Below are 24,034 nucleotides of genomic sequence, written 5' to 3'. Positions count from 1 at the left end.
TTCTGTGCCCTAGATGGTGGACGACAAAGATGTTGGGTGTCACTGCCATAGCCCTGGGAGCTGTCCCTGTAGGCTTCTTGTGTGGTGGGGCCGGTGGGCTGATGATAGGGGGTAGTGTACCTCTTGAGGACCTGGAGACTCTTCCCTTTGGGAAATGAAAGGATGACCTCTGTTGCTGCAGGGTCCCTAGAGAGTGTGCCGTCTCCGTGTCCGTCTTCATGACCTGGAGAGTCTCATCCACTGCCTTCCCAAAACAGGTTGTCCCCATCAAAAGGCATGTCCACAACCTTGGTCTGCACGTCGGCTCAAAAATATGTGGCCTTCAGCCAACCCTGGCACTGGAGGACCACACCATTACGCATCTGGCAAAACCCGAAGTCTGCTATATCGAGCGCCACTGTAATGGCGTGATCCGACGCCACCTTTATTTTGTGGAACAGGGCCAAGCCTTCGGCTTTCTTGTCATCAGGGAGGAAGTCCAGGATGAGCCCGAGCTTGTACCAAAGCGCCCCGTCGCATCGAGATGGGGTTGGAGGCCTTGATGGTGGAGGCTATAGTCTAAATGATGCGCTTGCTAGCCGCTTCGAGCTTCTTGCCTTCGTTGTTCGTAGGTGCCGTGGACGATGACGATGGGTTGGATGATCGCTTCCTGGTGGTGGCCGACACCACCGAGTCCGGAGAAGGCGAAGACCTAAGACACCTGAGTGCAGAGTCTGGTACTCAGTACTTCTTCTCCAGCCTTTGATGGCGGGGTATTCAAAGTCTTTATGATAGCCAATCTGTCTTACCAAATGTCGTCCAACAGGACTGACAACAGCCCTTGAGGGCTGCGCTGAAAAAGGAAACCCCCCTTCTCCTCCGGCACCAGATTGAAGGACTTGGCCGTCTTTGAGATAATGGAGTGGAAGGAGCCAATTTCATCCGGTGGCGAAGCTCTGGCGGGCTCATAATCAGTGTGAGTTATGGTGGTATCAATTTTAGAGCCCCAGTGTCTGTGAAACCTGGTTCTCTTCCACCAGGGGCAAACCCTAAGCCCCGACACTGGGCTGACAGGTGCCCTACAGCTGAGTGGATTCCTGACTGGCCTGTGTGGACTCCTGGCAAGACCAGGTACAAGAGTACCCGGCAGCTGATCTCTGAAGAATCCTTCAAGGGGTATCCCTGCCCTGACATCTGTGCACTTTTCCCTGACGGAGAAGGTCCAGGGTCACAGCCTTCAGTGGCGTGTCTGCCGGTGGGTTTCCTGCCACCAAAATCTGAATACGACGTCCTGGGTGCCCGGACTTGGTGAGGGTCCACAGTCCTTTCCAGTGGTATAGTCCAGGTCACCAGAAGCCATCTTAAGGTATGTGCTGCGGCTGCAGCACTGAAGAACTGAAAGGTGGTAAACCGTGAAAACTTGAAATCTGACAGCTACTTCTTCCACTGCAACCATCACCACCGAAATCATCCAAGGCCACCCAGTGTCTTACCTTCTTCAGCCAGGTCTTGTCAGGGTCCACAGCAAGTTTCACCTTTGTGGAACTCCACAGTCGGAGTAACGACCCGCCAATGGAGACCACCGCGAAGACCAAAGGTGCTGCCTTTCCGACACTGTTTGGTTGAGTACTTCTTCTTGACATCTCAATGACGCCTTCCAAAGGGGGTCAATCCTTGAGGGATCTCATTCAGTATGGCCAAGAAACTCCACCACCTCCCCTGCCAAGGCACCCAAGGTACTGTGACGAGGAAGAGTATCTTCCATCCTCAGGAATCATCCAGGGGTCCCAGATTCGTCTTGGATCCTGTTGTCCTGTGGCCTCTCAGGTACTTTGGGGTAGTGGATCCTGTAGGAAAGGAAGCAGAGCATTATTGAACATATTCGGACTGGGCTGGAATAAACAAAGTAAAGTACACCCTAACTATTCCGTTACAGGTTGCCCAGGTAAGGGGATCCACACACAGTATTGCCCATTTACTTTAAAGAAAGCATTCTGCCAATGTTTTTAATCTAACCTGCCTGTTCTACAGTAATATCTATGCCATTATCCAATGCTTTATGATTCCTATGCTTTTTAATAACTGTCAGCAGTTGGTGCATTCTAAATTGAATCTAAAGTATATTGTGGTACCACATAGATGTGTACATATTTATAATTATTAGGATAGTGTTGAGGGGTATGGCCAGCTATGATGTGAGCAGGACGTGTGTAGCTCCAGCTCCCTTAAGGATCCAACAAAAGATATGCATCTCTTATACCTAAAGGGACAAATTGATGCAGCGACCATATTGCACCATCACGGACAGCCTGAGGAACCTTTCCGACGACAGACTGATAAACAGTCTGTGGACTGGCGGGTTGAGAGAAGTAGAAGCAGCGGTGTCCAAAAAAGCAAAATGGCAGGCGTGATGCGGGAGGAGAGGAGAGAGGCTGTGGGACCTGCGGAAGAGAAGCGGTGAAAGGAGTCAGCAGGCTGTGACGGCTGCGGACCCTTGTCAGAACAGGAAGTAGCGGTGCAGAAGGAAATCAGGGAGACTGGGGAAGTCGGAGCCTGGGTCGAGAAACGAGGACGCAGTAAGGATGGGGAGGCTGACTCTGTAGCGCCAGAAAGAAGAACAGCTGCACCAGGCAAGCAGTCGTATACGATGTGAGTAGGAGGCCCAGAGCTTCGAGCGGACCTTCAGTTTGATTAGTTGCTTGGGGCACAGGGTGGATCGCGAGCCCCGGGGCATGTACAGTGGCAGCCTCTAACCAGCTCCCCTCCAGAACACCAAGGACCATCTAACCTCTAACCACCTCCCATACCCCCCTTACCATAATTAAGGGTCTCCCTCAATACAGCAAGGAACAGGAGATCCAAAGGGAGTCTGCGGCACAACAACCCCCTTATTGCCCTGGAATTCAACTGCCTGGCAGTGCAGCCAGGACCTACCAGGGAGGTGGGGCGGGCTGGGACAGAACTGGAGGAGCCAGGGGAAAGCCCAGAGAAGTTTGCCTGGGAATAGCAACCTAGGGGCAACAATCGGCAACAAAGAGACGGATACACGACCGACACTAGGGAGTGATCCTGTGGAAGCACCGCACAAGGGACGGGCAATTAGTGGGAGAGATGAAGGAGAGAATAGAGGACGTGTCAGCCAACACGAAGTAATTAAAGGTTACTGCACAGGAACTGACACTGAAGGTGAGGATGCTTCAAGAGCAGTCGGAAAAAAAATATAGAGGGGATGGCATGGAAGAGCAACATTCTGGGTCTGCCGGAGGGAGAAGAAGGTAGAGACCCTATCACATATATTGAGAACATGCTGCTCCAGGAAATGGGCCCGGGTACGCTAGCACAGGAAGTCACAGTGGAGAGAGCCCACAAGGCACTGAGGAAAAGACCCCGCCTCCCGGAGCACCACCCCGGCTGATAATAGCTGAGATACTGAACTTCAGAGATGAGGAGTGGATCCTTGCCTTCTCCAGAGAGGGGGGTAGTGATCCGAAGGGGATCAGCTGTACTAGCTATCTACCCAGACTATACTTTGCACGTCCAGAGGAGCAGAGGACAGTTTGTTCCGACAAAAGACGGGCTGCGACAGCAGGGCATCAAATATATGCTCCTATATCCAGAGAAATTGAAAGTGGTACACAATGGGAAAACTCTGTTCTTTGATACTCCTGAGGAGGTACATGTGTGGATGGACGCTAACCATATGAAACCTAGGGAAGAGAAGAGCAAAAACACTTGACGCCATGCCGTAAGAAGGAAGGTCACAAATCGATTTAAGCTGTGGATGCAGAATACTAGAAATTGTTGTGGTAATGGGACTGGAGTGAACAGACTGTTTATGCAACTGGGTGCTTGTTAGGCCTAGATCACAGAAGAGTGACGGGACAGGACAACTGACCTGCAAGTACTGTTGCCCCTCTTTTGTTGGTTCACTCCCCATTTCAGTTTCTTTTTGGGAATCAGAAGATACCGCAAGGAATCATGCCTTCAAGTCTTAAAGTGGGGGGTAGACAAAACAGCGATTACCCTACTACAGGGAAGCCCTGGTGGGGGGTTTGTTAAAGTTAAAAGTTGGATGTTAAAGTTGGTACACAGCTTGGAGATCGTTCTTAACAATGGACGGGGATTCACATGGATATTGCAAAGACTGAGTGGGAGGGCTTCAGGGCACCCACAGTGGAATAAGGGTGGAGGGATATACAAAAGAAAGCCCAGATGGCAGAGGTGTAGAAACGTAGGTCTTTGAGTATCCGGGGGCTGAATGATTATCTAAAGAGGGTCAGGGTAGGTCATATCAGACACAAAGGTATTCAGATTGTGTTCCTACAAGAGACACATCTCACTACTGATAGACAGGCCCACATCCTCCGTAGGTGGGGAGGGAAGGGGTTCGGATCTGTATACTTGAGCTATGCGATGGTAGTGCTGCTATGTGTCGCCCCGACTGTACCATTTCAGAGGGTGGATATGCTCATGGATACGGAAGGGAGAATAATTATAGTGCATGGTTTCCTAGACAAGAAAGAGGCCTGCTTGATAAACACCTACGCCCCTAACCATTATACATCCACCTTCTTTCATACCTTGTATAAAAGATTAGCCCCCTACCGAGGGATGATGTGGATGTAGGGAGGGGATTTCAACTGCACATTGAATCCAAAGCTAGATAGGTCAGACAGTAAGCTAGTAGCTCTGTCCCCACCGGTGACAGTTCTATTGACACTATTGAAGTTGCAATTGCAGGAGATATGGTTGATGGGACCCAGGAGAGACGTGGCCAAGAAATTTGGATATCTGGATACCAGAAGCTTGCTTGCTGGGCATATTTGTACGCCCTGAAAAAACCAAACCTGCAAACAGACTGATAGACCTTGCCCGGGTGGGTGCTGGCTGAAGCTACGGTCCGGTTTAATGCTCCACATAGTGGAAGGAGCGAGAACCTTGACAATGTGGCGACATGGACGCCCTGGTTCACACATTATTTAGCTCCCTGGATGACAAGCCCCCTGACTTCACACTATCAGGCGGAAGATGGTGAAGTGAAATTGGGAGCAAAAGTCATCCATATCGTGGGGAAGAGTTACACTGGAGTGCATAGATAGGGACGTATTTGTGAACCTCTGAGATGCGCAAGCTGGGTTTGTTGCAGCAAATTTGTTTAGTTGGGTATGAGTAGGGAAGTGGGAGAAGGGCAGTGGGACTCATTTGACTATGTTACGAGAGCCAATATTGTAATGTGATATCTGTGAAAATAGAAAATAAAAGGAAATATGTTTAAAAAAAAACAAATATTAGGATAGTGTTTGTGGGATATATTGACCCACTTAACGGCATTGCCTCACATCACTAAGCTGCATTTGCGCAAGAAACAGCAACCTGGCTGCACTGGCTCCTGTGTGCACCAGGACCTCAAAACTGCATTTTGGCAGCAAACAAAAAGATGGCTGCACCATCCTGCCAGCACACTTCAGGCAAGATGGAACAAGGGGACACAATGAAAAAGTATGCCAGTGTGTTCTGAAACATAGAAATGGAATCAAGTGAAAAAGCAGCGTTGCTTTGCTGCAAAAGCCAAAATATCCATTGAAAAGAAACCCTTTCTCACCTTTAGAAATGCTGCTCTCACACTATGTCCATCTGTTTTTCCTCCAACCACTGTGATTAATAAGGCCCTGCGATGCCCATGAATATCCCCACTGTCTCTCAGCGAAACCAAGCCTTATTCCAGAATGACAGGCTGTGCCAGCCAAAACCTGAAAACCAACAAAAGCTGTACTGCATCAAACACAGAAAAGTGCTTAACTTTTGCGAAAAAGTGTCAATATCACTGTTTCGAAAAGGAATCAGAGCTCTATGTACACGTCAATTTTATGGAGACCTTTGCCTTGTCCAGATTGTTGTGTAAACCATGATGGAAAGACAGATGCCAAACCGAATTTAAAGGAAGAAATGCTCGCAGTTTTCAACACGTGTAAAAACGGGCTTTGCTGACTCAAGAAAATGTGGCCTATTTAAAAATCATTTTGTGAATGAAATCCTGCTTACTTAGCAATGTAAAGGGATTGTGTTAGTGGTGATAATACACACATATGCTATATTCTTTCACAGGTTTGCTTTAATTCAGGACCCAAAATAAGAAATTAAAGAGTTTAAAACACATGGGCTGGATTTGCAAGCCAATAAAAAAAGAAAAAAAAAATATTCAAGTGCCAACCCTGAAACTTCCCCAAGGGGAAGGTGACTATCATAAAAACTCTCAGCAGATACGGACAACCCGCTGATAATTACAGGGTTGAACAGACTTATGTCTCTGCTGGGACCCTGACAATAGAAGTCCTGCAACACTAACCTGTGAAGGGGCAATACAAACTTCAATTAAGCTGAGAAACCTCCACCCTGCTGAAGGAAATGGCAGTTGGCAGCAGATGAAGTTAAAGAAAAAAAATGGACCCAGGAACAAAGGAACTGCCATTTGTTAATAAAGACTGTTTTATAAATAAACTTGAAAGACTTTATATCTGCAGCAAGAATGAGTACAAATGTAAAACTGTAAAACGTTCGCAGTTTCAGATATCATTTATGGGCTTTCTTTTAAGACTTGGTACAACTCATTGCTGCATGAGGAACAGAAGTTACAAAAGGAACATGTTAGTTACCTGTAACTGTTGTTCTCCAGCATGGGTCTGGCATGGATTCACATCCTCATGAATATTCCCCGTCGTCAGGCTGGCAATCCTCGGTAAAGAAAAAAAATCAGTATCAGTTTTGTTTCTGATCTGTCTTTCGTAGTAGTAACCAATCACTGGTATCTGGGTCATACTGCCACCAGCCAATGACTGCCCTCTCCCTAAGCCCCTCCCCAGGCAGTCATCCGCAGATTTGGTAGCACGTTAAGTGGCAGTATGACCAAATGAAGAGCCTCAGAGGGATAGGAGGGAGGGAGGGCGGGTGGGTTCGCATATGAATCCATGCCAGACCCATGCTGGAGAACAACAGTTACAGGTAAGTAACTTGTTCCTTCTCCAGCATGGAGTCTGGCATGGATTCACATGCTCATGAATATAAGAATACATAGCAGTACACACATGCACAACCACGGGAGGTGGCAAGGCTCAACATTAAGCATTACATAAACTCAACATTAAGTAACTCTTACCTCCTCACCAGACCCACCTTCAGGCGAACAGGTTGCGCAGCACTGCTTGGCCGACTCTGGACTCCTCCCTGGAATCCCGGTCGACGCAGTAGAATCTCGTGAAGGTGTGCGTCAACCTCCACGTAGCAGCCCTGCAGATGTCCAGCAGGGGCACACCAGACAAGAACGCTGTGGTAGCAGCGATCGCTCTGGTCAAATGGGCTCTCGGACGGCCGGGCAACTGTCTGTTTGCCAACCAATGACAGTGCATGATGCAGCCAGAGAGCCATCTGGAAATGGAAGCCTTCGAGATGGCCTTCCCTTGATTCACAGGTCCAAAGTTCACAAAACGCTGTGATGTCTTCCAAAAACTCTTTGTGCGGTCCACATAGAACTTCAGCGCTCCAGCTACATCCAGCGAGAGCAAAGTCCTCTCGGCCGGCAACAAAGGCGACGGTAAGAAAACTGGCAACACCAAGGGCTCGTTGAGGTGGAAGTTCGACGGCACCTTGGGCATGAAGGAGGAGTGCGTCCTCAGCACCACCCTCGTCTCGTGGAAAGTCAAGTATGGAGGCTTGCAGGATAGGGCCTGGGTCTCTCCCACTCGTCATGCGGAGGTGGTGGCCACAAGGAACGCAGTTTTCCACAACAGAAATTTAAACAGTGCCGAATGCAGGGGCTCAAATTGCGGCCCCATGAGCCTGGTCAGCACCACATTGAGCTCCCACGCCCGGGCCGGAGCCTTCACCGGCGGGAACGATCGGAAGAGTCCCTTCATAAATTCCTTCACCAGGCGATGAGACCACAGGGATGACCGCCCCGAAGTACTGGTGTAACGGGAAATCGCTGCAAGATGGATCTTGATGGAAGCGTGGGCTAGTCCCACCTTGGCCAGCGATAGCAGGTACGGCAGCACTTGTGGGGCCATAATTTGCAGAGGGTTAATCTTCTGTGCACGGCACCTGACAGAGAACCTCTTCCACTTGTGTCCGTCACACTTTAGAGTTGAGGACGCCCTGGCCTTTGCAAGCACCTCCTTGCAGTCTGCCGGGATATTGTATCCTCCAAACTCTAGTGCTGCAGGGGCCAGGACTGCAAGTTCAGCGACTCCAGGTCGTGATGGAGGATGGCGCCTCCTTCTCTGGAGAGAATATCTGCGTCCGTAGACAGTCTGACTGGGGGGGGCGCTGACAAGTCCAGAAGGTTCGGGAACCAGATCTGTCTCGGCCACGCCGGTGCAACTAGGATCATCCTGCACCGGACCTCTTGAGTTGATTGAGGAGTCGGAGCAGCAACGGCAATGGAGGGAACGCATACAGGAACAGGCCGTCCCAGGAAAACGAGAAAGCATCACCCATGCTCCTCGGCTGGGGAAACCTGCTGGTGAACCTCTTGGAGTTCGTCGCCGTCACAAACTGGTCGATCTGGGGTTTGCTCCATTGTTGGAAAAGTCGATCCACTTGATCCTGACGCAGCTCCCACTCGTGGCACGAGCGCAGCTCCCTGCTGAGTGGGTCGGCGATGACATTCTTTGTTCCTGCTAGATGGAAGGGCACCAGAAACATCCCCTGGGCAACGGCTCAGTGCCACAGATCCTGGGCCTCCTTGGACAGGGCTGGGGATCTGGTGCCTCCCTGCTTCCGGATGTAGAACATCATGGTGGTGTTGTCGGTTAAGATCCTCACCACCTTGCCCTTGAGGGACGGGAGAAACGACCTGAGGGCCCAGAACACTGCTTGGAGTTCCAGGATGTTGATGTGGAGTGACCTCTCCTCCGGGAGCGAAAGGCCTCTCGCGTGCAGATGTCCGGAGTGCGCTCCCTATCCCTCCGGGGAGGCGTCCGTCGTCACCGTCTCCTGATGTACCAGGGTCTGAAAGTCTTTGCCCGCCGCGAGATGCGTGCGGGTGCCCCACCATCGAATCGTTTGGCGGAAAACCTCGTTGAGCGGGATCCAGTCTTCGAAGCTGCCCGTTGATTTTATCCATCAGGCGTCGAGGAACTCTTGTAGAGGACGCATCCGTAGCCTGCACAGGCGCACCAGGTAGATGCATGAGGACATCATTCCGAGCAGGGACTTGATGGATTTCACCCTGGCCACGCCCGTGGCCAGCAGGAGCTGCACCTTGCCCAAGATGGCCTTCGTCCTCTCCTCCGACGGCGAGGCCAATCGCGCCCCTGTATCGATCTTGGCTCCCAGAAACAGTGCGACCTGCGACGGGGCCAGGTGGTATTTCGAGTAGTTGATGGAGAAGCCCAGATCCGTGAGAAGTTGGGTGGTCTCCGCTGTGTGTTCGACAGCAAGTTCTCTTGTCCTTGCACGGATGAGCCAATCGTCCAGGTTGGGGTAGACGTGGATCCCCCGCAGGCGCAGCCGCGCCACCATCGGTGCGAGGCACTTGGTAAACACACTGGGCGCCGACTTCAGCCCGAATGGCAGGGCCTTGAATTGGTAGTGCCGCCCTTGGACTACGAATCTGAGAAACTTTCAGTGTCCTTTTAGAATGGGGATGTGGAAGTAAGAATCCTCCAAGTCCAGAGACAATAGGAAGTCGCCCTCCTCCAGCTGTCCCAGCACGTGCTGGAGGGTGATCATCCTGAACTTTTGTGCCTTGATGTTTTTGTTTAGCCGCCGCAGGTCCAGGATGGGGCGCCAACCGCCTGTCTTCTTTCTGACGAGGATTACAACGGCCGCGTAACTTTGGAGATTGACGGGTGACATTCTCTTTTTCCTAGTCATTAAATCCAGTTTAAGTAAAATTTGCAATCCATTTTAAAGCCGCCTTTTCTGTTTTTCACCGATATATTTTCCTAAAGACGAACCCTACTATATCTTGCATAACTCACAATTTACCAGCTAGAGACCTAATTTCACTTCCATATTGTACCTATGATTTATAGCTACACCCCAACACAATAACCGCATTGTGATTTACAATATTTCACCCGTTTTTATTAAAAACCGTTTGGGTAATTTCAGAAGGAAAACAGAAATATTTGCAAAGTTTCCAACGTGTCATTTTGATTGCAAACTGCTTTAAAACCTGCCACTCATTTTCGAACTGTATGCCCTTGGTTATCCATTCTTTGTGATTGTTAGTGTACTTGCATTGTTGCTTTAGTGAAGAATTATATTTGCTTCAAGGTTTCTGCACACATTCAGCATTTCATTCATCCATTTCCGAGTGTCATTTTTAGCTTTGCCAGGGTTTAAAATCCGTTTTTCTCTCTTGTTTGGGGAGGGAAGGTCGGATTTCAATTTGGTTTCCCGTTGGTCCTTCCGGATTACCTGCTGTTTCGGTTTGTCCATTTCAAATAGATTAGTTGTGGGTTGAGGGAACATTGCAGGGGGAAATTCTAACTCAAGTACAATCTTTCCAAAAATCGAAAAGTGCTCCTATTCCCTGGTGTTTTGTAACTGTCAATAGAAGGTTAAACTAAGTGCATTGATTACATTACTATTGTTATCACCCCATTGGTGATTGCTGCCCCATATTAAAAACTGTATGATTTCTGTTCATTTTCAAATAATTAAATAAATATTATATTTTGCTAACCAGCCTGGTTCATGGTCCATTGCGACCCGGGGTATTTGAAAAGGGGGTGTGATATGAGTAGATTCAATATTTCGATAGTACACCAATCTATAAACATAAGCATTTCAGTCGTGCGCTGCATACTGGGCCGAGACTAAGGTGTGCATCGCCTGATTGAAATCCTTAACAAGTTTCCTGAGTATCAAGTTAGGTATTTATTGATGTATATATTTATTTGAACCTTATTTATCTAAACCTTGATGTTAGTAATAAAAGGACTGTTAACATACAACAGTGTGTGGATATTCCTTTGTGGGGGGCTTGAGGATTCATTGTACTTAAGAACCAGCCTGCATCACCGCCTGAGAGTCTCAGCTTTGGTTGCTCTTCCATTGTTACCACAGAGAACCTTGGCTGGTGTGCTCTGTGCTTCTACCCAAACTATATAGGGGGCAGAAATACAGAACCCCATCCAGTCTTTACACCGATTCCTGGCGAAAATTTTCTTTACTCCATAGGACTTGCAGGCGTTGCAGACGGGACTGGTAATAGCAAGGCAAGAGCAAAACCCACATTCCTCTGGGCTTGTACAGTAACCTGAAGGAATGTAGCAGGTGCATTCCAACCTCGTATGGTACAAGAAAAGGGGAGGCTGGGTGCATTTAGTGCTGCAACAACAATATGGGTTGGACAAGAGGCCAGATGCCATAGAAGCACTCATGCTAGATGTGAATTCACAGGATTTCGCACTTCCAGCTCTGTCCCGGGACACCCCACCTAAATGCCATGCCTGCCCTGCTTGGTGAGCAGGCTTAATGGTGGACACTAATGAGAGCAATTAGAGTAAATGGTCAACAAAGAGAAGGGCTAGTAAAGGGAGCAATCTTGGCCATTGCTTCAGACCAAATACCATCACCACACCACACCTTATACTTTTCTTAAAGTTCATTTGAAGTATTCTATTTTCACCAACATTTTGCTATGTCAGTTATAAAAATAAAACATTATTTATTACCTTGCCCTTTCTCAAGAAATATGATTTTAGATTCTGGAACAAAATTAGAAGCAGTTATGATCATTTCTGGTCCTCCATTTACCGTACAGCTGCTGAGGTTGTATTTATCAATCTGAGGAAGTTCTTGAGCAGATCGCTGTGCTGTATTTCAAAGAAACAGATAAAGGTTGACACAAGTCACTATGTGAATGTCATTCTTCCAATGGCACAGAGCTTCATCACAAACGCACAATCCATCCCTATTGAAAATTCTATTTGGATGAGGACATGAGTAATAACCTGAATATATCCATATTTCTATCACCAAAGCTCTTGCGCTATGATTGAACACACATGTTGCTTGGATGCCAAAAAGATATGCATATAGTATGTTGTTCAATTGTCCTTTGTTTAATTGACCCAACATTGAAACAATATAGAAGTAGAAAAGAAGGCATGAGATATGGGGATGAGGGGGTCTTTGATTTTGTAAACAGTGTCGAAGAGGTGAATTCAGGTACTGAAGCTATACAAGATCTAAAGGTTACTCCCACATACAACCAGAGTTTCCACTAAAAAGAAGTTCAAAGGTATCAACATTCTACTGCATATATAATAAGACAGAGGGTTAAGCTGTTTTCCATTGACAAATTAAGGTAAATAAATGTACTATGGCTGATGAAACTGGTGTGATGAATATAGTTTAATGACAGAGCACAGTGATGTACATTAGAATGGGCAGGAAGGAGTGCATAGGAAAGCGGGAGAATGGAAGAGTGAGCTAGAGGGAGGGAGGAAACTGTAAGAGGGGTGAGAGAAAGGGAGGAAGTAGAGAGGGGGTGAGAGAAAGGGTGAAGGAGAAAGTATTACAGATGTTAATAGATGCAATATTACAGTGAAAGAACCAGTGGAAAGAGTTGTGGCTGAGAATATCAGGAATTCTGTGAAATGGGATATGATGCTTCTAGGAAAACTATGCTCCACGAAATTGTACCCCGTACGATTATGTACCTAATGCATAGTTGTTAACAAACATGAACACAATGCCAGGAGGATAACGCCCATTGGATGTGTTTACAAAATGTCGAATATCACCAGATAGTATTTTCTTTCCTATTTTGGTTATCTCGCAGGTAAAGAATTTCACAAGAAATGCAATATGATAACTCTATAAAATATAATTTGGGGGTCTAGCAACCCTTCCAAAAAGATCAAATTATGTTTTGGTTAAGTTTGACAAAAATGTGACAAGGTTACTAAAACAATATAGGATTTACAGCACTTTTTATTTAGGGAGACTTTAGATATTATTTTAAATTCAGCCAATTGTTTTAGCATATGTTTCGGTACTGCCACTCGATCTAAAGCCACATTGGGCTGCTGGAAGCACTCAACCTTCTTCCGTGTACTTAATTAGTTGGTTTATAATAATTGTATTGATCTGCATGGCAAGAAAGCTGCAAAAATGGGAGAAAGATTTTCCTGGCTGTGTTGGATCTAGAAATGGTTCCTTTAAAAATAAGAGGCTAGATCACACCATTTTTGTAGCACTTTGGTACCATACACGAGGTTTGGGAGGAGTTCAGTAGAAACCTATTCTGAAGATAAAGGAATATGAACATAACATACCTAGACTGGCATCCCTCTGAAGGATACCAGTAAAGAAGGGTGTTTAAGGTTACAAAGCCTTTTATGTTAGCAGGGAAACTGCATTAAGTACCTATTCTTTATCATCCATTCAGACATCTGAAATCTCAATCTAGTGGTGTGCTTTCGCGTCACACAGTCAGGAAGGTGAGATCTGGATGTGCATTATTTTCCAATTGGGCACCAGCAGGTGGAATGGGCTCACACTTTTTCTATGCTTGGATTGTAATTGCTTGACCTGTCCGAAAAACTTTACACACCTGGCTATTCCAGAATGAACAACTGTCCTTTCTGCTGTTGACTCAGATATTTGCCTCTACAGCGGCATGACGCGCTACCAACGATACATGCTTTTACAAAACCCACCACACATGCATACATACCAGAACCTGCCACTGCCAGAGAGTGCCAGAGATGACAAAGACCATTCAGCCACATATAGAAAACTGATCAGACAGAATAACCTTCACCAATCGCAACAATATATGGACAGCTCTGTTACATCCCTATCTCAACTTATTGAATTTGTGAGGCAAAGAACATCACAATGAAAAGAATGCAATTGAGCACAAAGGTGGGGAGGCAATAAAGAATAATGTACAAGGAGCATCATGCAGCTGTGTGACCCAGCCATGTAAGGATTTAGCCTGAAGATATCAGAAACTAAAGTAACATGGCTAGCAAATAGATATTAGGAATACAGGTGCTTATAAGAAGTCAATCTCTGAGAGCAGCCTAGACAAGAGCCCCTCTTACCCTCCGGGCCGCCCAGTTAAAATAAGACATCAACAGCACATGCCAAAGAGATCCACCCTTCAAAACATGGGACCAAGTCATTGGTGCATTGGAAATATGATTCATATCAATCTTCAAACACGAAAGAAAGTAATGGAAACATCCCCAGTGAAAACTTAACCAATAGGTATCATAATGACAAGTCAGCAACTGAGAAAGTACATGGGATGATCAACCAGCTTGCTATTCCCTGGCAAAGGAAATCCATGCGTCTTTGAGAAATGCTAAAGCACCTTCAGGTGTTCAGAAAAACGTCAGCTTGATTCTACCTTTGAGAAGAAGCGTCATAGGAAATAACACAGCATATTTATGGTCATGCAAAACAAGTGGGGGTCTGGGGATCTCTCTACCAGCACGAACACAGGCCAATTATCTGTTCTTGGGTGAATAACCCCTGGGAGAGAGGCTACCAAGTCTTTAGCTCACTGTCCCTTTCACAGAGAAGATATTTCCCTGCCTATCAGTCTTTGTCCTGCCCAAGGGCAGTCCAGCACCGAAATACTAGGCAATTCTCCTCTGAACAAGAGTACCAACAGCAACCCCATACATGAGTTTCAGCCTTGTTGGGCATCATCAATGAGGTGAAGCTGTGCCTCTCCAAAAGCAGTGAGCAAGGTGTCCATGTTTACGCATTCAGCTCAACAGTGGTGAAGGTGCTCCGTGCAGCTTGAATTGAGAATGTACAATCCGGGAAGAGGATTCTCACACCATAGGACTCCCGGTTCCATGGCCCAGTAGAGAATCAAGTCCCGGTCACAGGAGTTGGCCACGCAATGATGGAGCAAGCTGGTTGACCAGAACTCAGATACTGTATTTGATCTGTGTACCCACTCCATAATAAAGTGTGGCGAGAACAGTGGATCTTGGGAGAACCATCTTCAGCAAGGATTCAATGAAAGTCTCCTTGTTGGACACAGAGTTGGACTCGTGCAAGCAGAGTATGGATGCTGTTGTCGCACAAACAAGCCTGCAATCTTCGCTCTTTGCATGGATGTCCCTCACTCATTGGATTGGCTTATCCAGGAGAGCGTTCACCGTCGTTACACCATATTCCAGTGAAATCGCCCAATTCATGGCTTCTGAAATCCTTCCATGCTCCTCATCAATCTAAGATGAGGAAGGCACAAGAACATGATAAAAATACAATTGGACACAGCCAAGTGATGATCATAAAATGCAAAAAGGTAAGACGGCACTAATGTGAGGAGAGCAACTATATCGACACACCTGTTATAGGGGAGACTACTGTGAGTGACTGCAGGAAAAGATACAGTCCTCCATTTAGATGAATGGGCACCAGGCAAGAAAATCACCAGGGGCTCTAACAGTTGACATAGATCACATCTCAGAAAAACCAACAACGATGGCCAAACTGGGGGGAGACCACAAAGAAGAGTCCAGAGACTGCATCTCAAGAATGGGGCCTCAATAAGTGGAGAGTCCCCAAAACGTGGGCAGGGCTCAAGGAAGTGGAAAGTCAGAGCAATTAATTTGGGCGATTGAAAGGCACAGCAAAGTAATAAAATGATGCAGACTATACGGAACTTACATCACATTCTATGAAGGGCCCCCGCCACCAAGCACTCAGAGCAAGTTTGTCTGTCCACATTTGTCTGCCTGGATTAGTGTAGGGTCTGCTAGCACTAATAGTGTGTTGATAACAGTCCTGCTTCACATCAACAAGGTCAAAGTCACCACTGTACTGAGATATTCAAAGGGGAGAATGGAGCCCCAGGTACCGAGTGCATCCGAACACCCGCGCCAGATAGTTTAAGCTTACAGTTGTCCCGCAGAGAGGCAGAGGCCCCTCCCTACAAAGTACTGTGAGGGACTGTGAGGGTTGTATGGTGGGTGGCCGACCGCAAACAGCCATGAAATAGCATTGAGCAGGCCACCAGCAGGGCGGATGGGAGAGAATGTTTAAGGGCCGACAACACTCACCACAGTGCCCTACTACAACCACAGCTCTGCAGAGATGAGTGTATATGACCACCACACCTTGCAACTCAGAACCTGCACAGTGCACTGCCAGGATCCAAGCAGCACCATGTTCATGAGCCATAAGATGATATGGTCTCTGGTGCGAGTATGGAACCCTTTGTGAGTATGTACCAGGAGCCACAGCATCAGCATCGCTGAGGTGAATGAGAACTAGGACGTTCTGCCACTCATTCATCATTTTAGAAGTTGTATAATTGAGTCAAACGAGAATGCACTGGGGATCTGGTGACGAGTCATGTGGTGAATCAGGACAATTCGTCCCTTCTCCCCAGAGAGGATCCACCCTCTTTGAGGATAGGGAGGTGAGCCCGCTCAGTAAGACCCCTCCTAGGAATCTGGGCAAGTGGGACCTCGCTGGGAGTGGCTCACCTCTAGTGGACAAGGACTCCCATTCTGATAAGGTACTTGAAGGTCAGAGTGCATTCTCCACCCACATGAGAATTGGAAAGTCTGTTACTTTTGTTTTCAATCCACCGAATACTGACATTTCTTCATTCTCTTTGGCTTCAGGTAATGGATCTCGCCTGGACAACACAGTCAAATGAGGAAACACCCTTTTTGTTTGTGATGATGTACATAAAACCAGGAGGAACTTTGAATCGGAGAGAATCCCCTACACAGGGATGAGAGCGACTCCTACACAGAAGTGAACCTGTGACAAGAAGATATCCTGTAGGGGCAGATGCATGCTAGATCACGGAGACAGCAGTGGCGTGGAGAGCAAGCAAATCACTAGCCGGACGCGAGAAGGCCAGCATCCTAACCGACTAAGAAACCACGGTCAGGAAAGAGACAGAAATAAGGAAACAACTGTCATCTGGTGGCATGACCACAAGGAAGCCGTGGTGGACCTGGGGCCGGCAACCAACGCCAAGACCAGACTGCAGAGAGGAGCCCAGATCCCTGAGCTCTGCACGAGAAATGCATTTGCCGCTGAGACAAGCAACAACAGGAAAGTGAACGCTCCCAAGGAGAAAACACAATTGAGAGGTATGAACATTGATAATCAAAGTTGGGGAAGCAGACAAGGTTGCAGGAGCCTGAAACCAGAGCAGAGAGAAAACAAGACCATCAGGGGGCATAGGGCTTCGTAGAGCCCTGAGAAACTAAGACTGTCAAGGCTGGAGAAGTCACCGAGGTTACAGGTACCTGAAAAACTTTAGCAGAGAGAAAACAAGCATACACAAGGACCAGAGGACTTTGGAGAGTTCCGAGTAAATGAGAGACACACCAGGCTGGGAAAGTCGACAGGATTACAGGAGTCTGATAAACCTGAGTGGGCAGATGTCCTATTTTAATCAAGTTGCAACAAGGCTACTAGAAAGCCATGGGGAGTCCTGAGAAACAAATACACTAACATTCGAGGCTTGGAGAGCGATCAGGGTTGTGGGAACTGAGAAAACCCGAACGGGCTGAGGCCCCACCAAGACGGAGAGAAAGTAAGCCTGTCAGAGGGCCAGGAGATTTTGGAGAGTAAGAGAATCACGAAGTTCAATAAAGAGAACTGTATTGAAAAAGAAACTGGTTTGAAGCATGTAGTCGAATTTTGAAAAATTGTATGAAAAAAATCGTATTTTTCCTGAAGAGGAAACCATTTGGAAGATATTAACATTTAACCAACAGAACTTGCAGAGAGCTTGAGAGCTATGTTTTGAGACATTGACTAACTTTTAAACCTGTTGGAAAGAGAACCAATTGATTGGGCCAGGCAGTAGCTGAAGACAGAGACTAAAGCTCTGGTCCACTCCTTTTTGTTATTTTTCTAAGGAGCAGGCCCAGTTAGCTTCTAGAATGTGGACTTGGGACTATTTAATTTCAGACTTTGATGAGCACCCTTAGTTTTAGTTTCATTACGCAGGGAACATCCCTCATAGCGAGAGGGCTAGTTAGGCGGTTTATTTTTCTTTTTTTAAAAAAAAAACCCTTAACATAGCACTTAGTAGTCCAAGTCCTCCACATGGTTCGCCACAGTCAGCATAGCATTTCCACTCCACAGCCATCTGGACTGACTGCCCTCTTGCACCCCTGGCCCCTGCAATTGGGTGGCTTTTTGTTACCACTTCTCTAGAATCATTCTGACAACTGGGCCACAAACCATACGTCTTAATAAATAAATTGGAATGCCAGTGACCACACATCATATCAATCATGTCTGTTTCTTGAGCTGCTCTTTTTAAGTTCATTTCTGCATAGCACTTCAGTTATGAATTAAGTCAACTGGTCATTTTTAATTTTCAGAACAAAACCAGTATTCATTTTTGGGAGTTGGCAATGGACAGAGACCTATTCAAACGATAGTTACGACATATGAGTTACTTTTCTTTATTCTTGGGCATGACTTGTTTCTATTATCACACAGACTGGAAGAAGAGTGTCTGAGGCATGAAGGGAAAAGGGGTCTAAGGACTGTACGGCCAAAATAAGCAACTGCTGGTAAGCTTGCAACCGGTCCACAAGGCTTACAGAACTCATGTGAGGTCCGTGGATGTACTAGGTACCCACGGAAGCTGGTTCCTCTCTAGTAATGGGCATGAAAGCTTCACAAACAGTGGGGGTCACTTCAATGAGCAAAACCGGACACAATTCAAAAGATAAAAAAACAGCCTATTTCCCCAACAAGTCAAAGACAGACCAGGGATTGGTGTCATAAATATAGAACCTGTAACATGTCTCATATGTATGAATGAAGAGGTTCGGGAGAGTGTCTCACTCTCAAAGTCCAAATTTTGGTCAATTAGTATAAAGTTCATCCAAAAAAGTATTGAAGATTCAACTTTGTGATGGGTTGTGTTTAATTCTTTCATACAAAACAGCCGACACGTGTTTCGACCCCTGGTCGTTGTCAAGCTGTGCACATAGAAAATGAACAAGTGTTTTGCATTCCCAAGATAGTTAGATCAAACATAGAAATCATAGCAAATAACAACATAGTCACAGAGTAGCAGAAGCATTTAGCAATGAAACATTAATCGACCATACCGTGTTGTAGTCACACGTCAGGCCAGGTTTGGGGAGATGGCATCAATTGTAGGTGAAGGTTACAAAGAAGAGAAAAAGAAATAATAGCTAACAAATGATGACACCTAATTAGTGTAAAGCTCAGAATGGTTTGTATAATGCCATTCATATATATATGTGAAAAAGTATACTTCGTCACATTCCTAAAACTAGCTGCAACATCCGGTGCAAAAGAAAAGCTCTTATAGACCCCTTCAGTGATTCTGATTGAGGGGTACACCAGTAACCCATAAGTGGAGCTATGTATTGTTAGTGAGTAGTGCATCTACATTAACCTGGCATGGTGCATCAAAGTAATTAAAGCCATCGTTACCAGCTCACCCTAACTTGATTCTGTATGATACCTGTCCTGTATTGGAAATTGGATTAGATTCCTCCAGTACATAATTATCAGTGATTAATACCACAAGTTTTCGGTAAATCTCATTCCATATGGATACTGAAAAAGTAAAGATTGGTTTGGAGTATGTGAGTGTATACATGGAAAGGCATAAATAAGTATGCAGATTAATTAGATAGCCTGTTACGATGTTTCATCTGAATAGACAGTAGGTCCTTACCTTGTGCAGTATAGCGCCCTAAATGGCTGGCTCACTGTATCCCGAGTAACAGAACATCAATTTGGGTCTACCATTTCTGGTTGCTGCTGGAGTCCCTAGAAATAAAGTTAAATTAAGAGTGTGCCACATTTAGAGCAGCAGTCTATGATCAGTAACTAGTACTTGATTAGAGTGGATGGAATAGGTTTTTGTCAAGTGCCTAATGGACTGTGATAATGGTTAGCTTAAAATAGCACTGCTCAGATTAAAGATAGCAGTGTACAAAAATAGTTAAAGTATAAGTAAATAATATCACAGTGACCTTAAGTTATTTAGTTGCACAGGACCGTGATGTATGGATGGATTGTCAACCCCATCTGTAAACAAGAGAATTGATTTAGATAAAACCCAGGTTTCTGAGATACCATCAAAGTGGGTTAAATCCCAAGAAAAGAGGCTGTTCCTCTTGGTTTCCAAGCTAGTTTGAAATGCGGCAAATCCTGGCCACATCAAAAATGGCCCCCGTGACGTCGGGACCTCACGCGTCATGACGCAATGTGACTCGTGGCGTCATTAAGCACAAAATAAACAAACAACGCGTCATCGCTAAAGTGCATAGTTTTAGGTGTAGACTTCTTATCACAGCTGATTATCTAGAATATGTTTTAAAGGAGATGGGCTGCAATGAAACATTAGCAGCTAACAAAATGTGCAGCTGACAGTGATAGGATGTTGTCAATTTAGACGTTCAGTTGGAATAACAATTTAATTTTTTTTTCTCAGAATTGAGCATATGTTTAAATGCCTAAATTTCGCCTGATAAGTGAAACGGCTGGTTGCCTGATGCGTTTGGAGGTGAGTGGCTGCAGTGTAAGTCATTTACAGCTACAAGGTAATTGTGACATTTCAAATATGAAAATAAAGTGAGTAAGAGGATTAAAGAAACATTGCAGAATAGATATTTGCAAGTCAGTAGTTGTGGGGACATCCACAAACCTTGTGTCTGCTCTTAGCAGACAAGAGGGATTTATACTGTCAAACGATACAAGCTGTCAGCATAGAATTTAGGAAAAGTGTGGGTGTAGCCATAATCGTCAGTGTCTGCTCCTAGCAGATAAAGGTGCTAGTACTCTCAAAACGGTAAATGGTAACAACCACACTTGCTGATTGTGTGAAGTGTGGTAGAAAGTTGACATTATTGCACATAATAAAAGTTCTAAGTTTCTAAAGAGTTAAACAAATAGGGGACATACACTCCTTCCAGCATAGTAGATCCTGTAGCCATTCCATTTGTGCATAACCTTATTGCTATTTAATTGGGTCAGGAGGTACATCATCCTGTTAATGGTGGATCATGTCACTATGACCACATGCTCATATGATATAGCACACAATGGGTGATTGACTCTACCATTAAGTAAATGTCATAAATCATAAAAACACATGCATCTCATGGTCGCACTTTAAACCTGTTTGCGTGCGCCTCAAAAAACAAATGAGTTTACTTTCCTGTTGTCTCAGTCTGAGCTTAACATTGCTGCCTCTTTTCCCTAACTTAGCCCTCATTAGACCTATAAAACGAATATCATCACCGTTATCCTTTTGGCGTTATTCCCGACAATGAATGGCCAAAGGCGATTTAGGATCATTGTTTCTCAAACTGGCCATGTGTTCCCTGATGTGTATTCTCAGTTGTCTCATAGTACTTCCAAAATATATTTTGTCAAAAACACAAATAATGTCATATACCACATTGCAGGTTTTGCAGTTGATGAAACCATTAATGCGAATTATAGTTCCATTCTTGTCCTTAAAAGATTGTCAGTTAGCATGTGCATATTTGCAAAAATTACAATTGCCACATTTGTAAAAACCAGCCGTCTTTTTTCAACCAATTACCATCAATATTGGCTTCTTGAGACCTCAAAAAAGATGGGCTGAGCTTATGTTTGAAAGTTTGTGCTCGGGTGTATAAACTTTGGTTTTTCAGATAAGTAACAGATCACTGTCCAATCTCAGAATACTCCAATGCTTCTGAACCAACCGATAGAGGGTTGGAGCATCCCTATAATATTGAGTGATAATGGCGATATGCCTAGGATCTTGTTTAGCCGTGGGTTGATCATCAAGTAGGTCTGACTGTTTGTGCGCCATGTATTTGTTCTTGGCTTTACAAATGCATTCCCAATTATATCCTCTACTCAAGAATCTCTTAGACAAAATTGTGGATTCCTCCTCAAAGTCATTGTACTTTCTACAGTTTCTCCTAGCCCTGTTAAATTCCCCTGCGGGGATATTATCAATGGTGGAGCGTTGGTGACTGCTTTGTGCTAAAAGGACAGAATTGACCTCTTTAGGTTTGCGAAAAGTCCTAGTTTGGAGCCTGCCTTGTTCAACAAAAATACACAAATCCAAAAAGTCGATAGTTACAGCATTTGCAGAACCCACAAAATTGATACCGTAATCATTGTTATTGATGTATTGCACAAAATCAGCAAATGAATCAAGATCCCCTTTCCATACAATCAATATATCATCTATATATTGTTTCCATGCAATCAAATCTATATTGTAGGTTTCATGCTTGTATATATGTGTCTCCTCGAATTGAGCCATGAAAAGATTAGCCAGGGATGGGGCAAATTTAGCACCCATAGCAACCCCTTTCGCCTGTGCATAGTATTGTTCGTTAAAAATAAACACATTATTATCCAATGTAAATTTGAGAAAGCTTTTCAGTAAATTCACATGTTCTGAGTAGGATGCTGATAGGTCCTGGAAAATATAATCAATCATTCGTATTGCCAGTTTATGGTCTATGCTGGTATATAGAGCCGCGACACCCAATGTGGCTAGCAAATAATCTGATTCCCATTGCAAAGTCCTGATGAACTGTAATACGTGTGTACTGTCTCTGACATAGGACTGCATGCGAATGTCGAACAAGTTACTTACCAACTGTAACGTTCTTTTGACTGGATGTTCCTCCCATGTATTCCTCATCTTGTGATATTAGTTACCGCCAGCTTCGCTGGTTCAGAATTTTTTTTTCATTAGAGGGCGCTTTGCTCGAGGTTGTGGCGTCGATTGTCCCTTGACGGGCTCCGTTCAGTGTCGACGTCACTGTTGGTATAAGTAGCTCGAGCCGAGCCCATAGGGTTCAGTTCTGTTTTATCGAGGAAATACTTGTGGAACATCCAGGCGTATGCTGTGACTAATAGGTCCATCGTGAGAGGAAAGTGTAAGAAAACGTAAACTGTACTGCGGGGTAGGCTGGGAGGGTCGATGAGGAATACATGGGAGGAACATCCAGTTGAAAGAACGTTACAGTTGGTAAGTAACTTGTTCTTCGAATGGATTGTGTCCTCCCAGATATTCCTCATCTTGTGATAGACTCCCATAGCAGTGATCAATTTGGAGGTGGGAGTGCTAGTTTTTGTTTTCATGGACGGAGTGAAGTACTGCTATGGCAAATAACCCCTCATTGGAGGAGGAGGCATCTAAGCAGTAATGCTTGATAAAGGTATGCATTGATGCCTATGTTGCAGCCGAGCAAATGTCTTTTGCAGGGACTCCCCTCTTCAAAGCCACAGAAGTAGCCATTCCCCTAGTGGAGTGAGAACGTAGCCCATCTGCTGGGTCTTTTCCTGCTAATCTGTAGCATTCCAATATAGCCAGAATGATCCAGCGGGATATAGTTTGTTTTGTCACCGCTAACCCCAATTTACGACCTGTGTAACCCACAAAGAGTTGGTCATCTTGACGTTATTTTGCAATTCTTGAAATGTAAAAACTGAGGGCCCTCTTGGGGTTCAGTCTATGCAATCTCTCTTCTTCTTTTCCCAAATGAGGAGGATAGAATGTTGGTAAAAATTATTTTTTGTGACAAATGGAAGTCGGAAACTACTTTCTGTAAGAAAGATGGTTTAACCTTAAGAACTACCTTGTCCTTGTAAAAGATGGTGTATGGAGGTTTACATGAGAGAGCCTGTAGTTCACTAACCCTGCGGGCTGATGTTAATGCCACAAGAAGGACAGTCTTTAGTGTTAAAAGCCTCAATGGACAGGAGTGTAGAGGCTCAAATGGTATACAAGTTAGGAATTTAAGAACTAAGTTTAAATCCCAAGTTGGGACATGAAACAGTATTGGTGGATATACATTGGTAAGTCCCTTCAGGAACTGTATGATTAATGGAATTTTAAAGTAAGAAACCTCTTCCGAGGAGCGCTTAAAAATGGACAGCGCAGCAAGATATCCTTTAATTGTTCCAATCTGGAGCCCCAGATTGGCTAGGTGTAACAGAAAAGAAAGCACCATTGGGGTGTCACATTGAAAAGGGTCCACATCCCTATCTCTGCACCAGTTACTGAACTTGTTCCAATGGCACCAGTACA

General features: G+C 45.4%; 1 protein-coding gene across 1 annotated transcript in view; it reads right to left on the bottom strand.

The window, feature by feature from the left end:
* The window catches only part of NFATC3 (nuclear factor of activated T cells 3), a 1,594,447-nt gene that overhangs the window by 511,522 nt on the left and 1,058,891 nt on the right, over positions 1 to 24,034 (bottom strand). The window contains exon 6 of the mRNA XM_069639728.1: positions 11,661 to 11,801. Within this exon, the coding sequence (XP_069495829.1) occupies positions 11,661 to 11,801 (141 nt within the window). The remainder of the gene's footprint in view (positions 1 to 11,660; positions 11,802 to 24,034) is intronic.

The sequence above is a fragment of the Ambystoma mexicanum genome, chromosome 1q, assembly GCF_040938575.1.
Source record: "Ambystoma mexicanum isolate Mex_15411 chromosome 1q, UKY_AmexF1_1, whole genome shotgun sequence".
Lineage (NCBI taxonomy): Eukaryota > Metazoa > Chordata > Amphibia > Caudata > Ambystomatidae > Ambystoma > Ambystoma mexicanum.
This window is presented reverse-complemented; position numbering and strand designations above follow the sequence as displayed.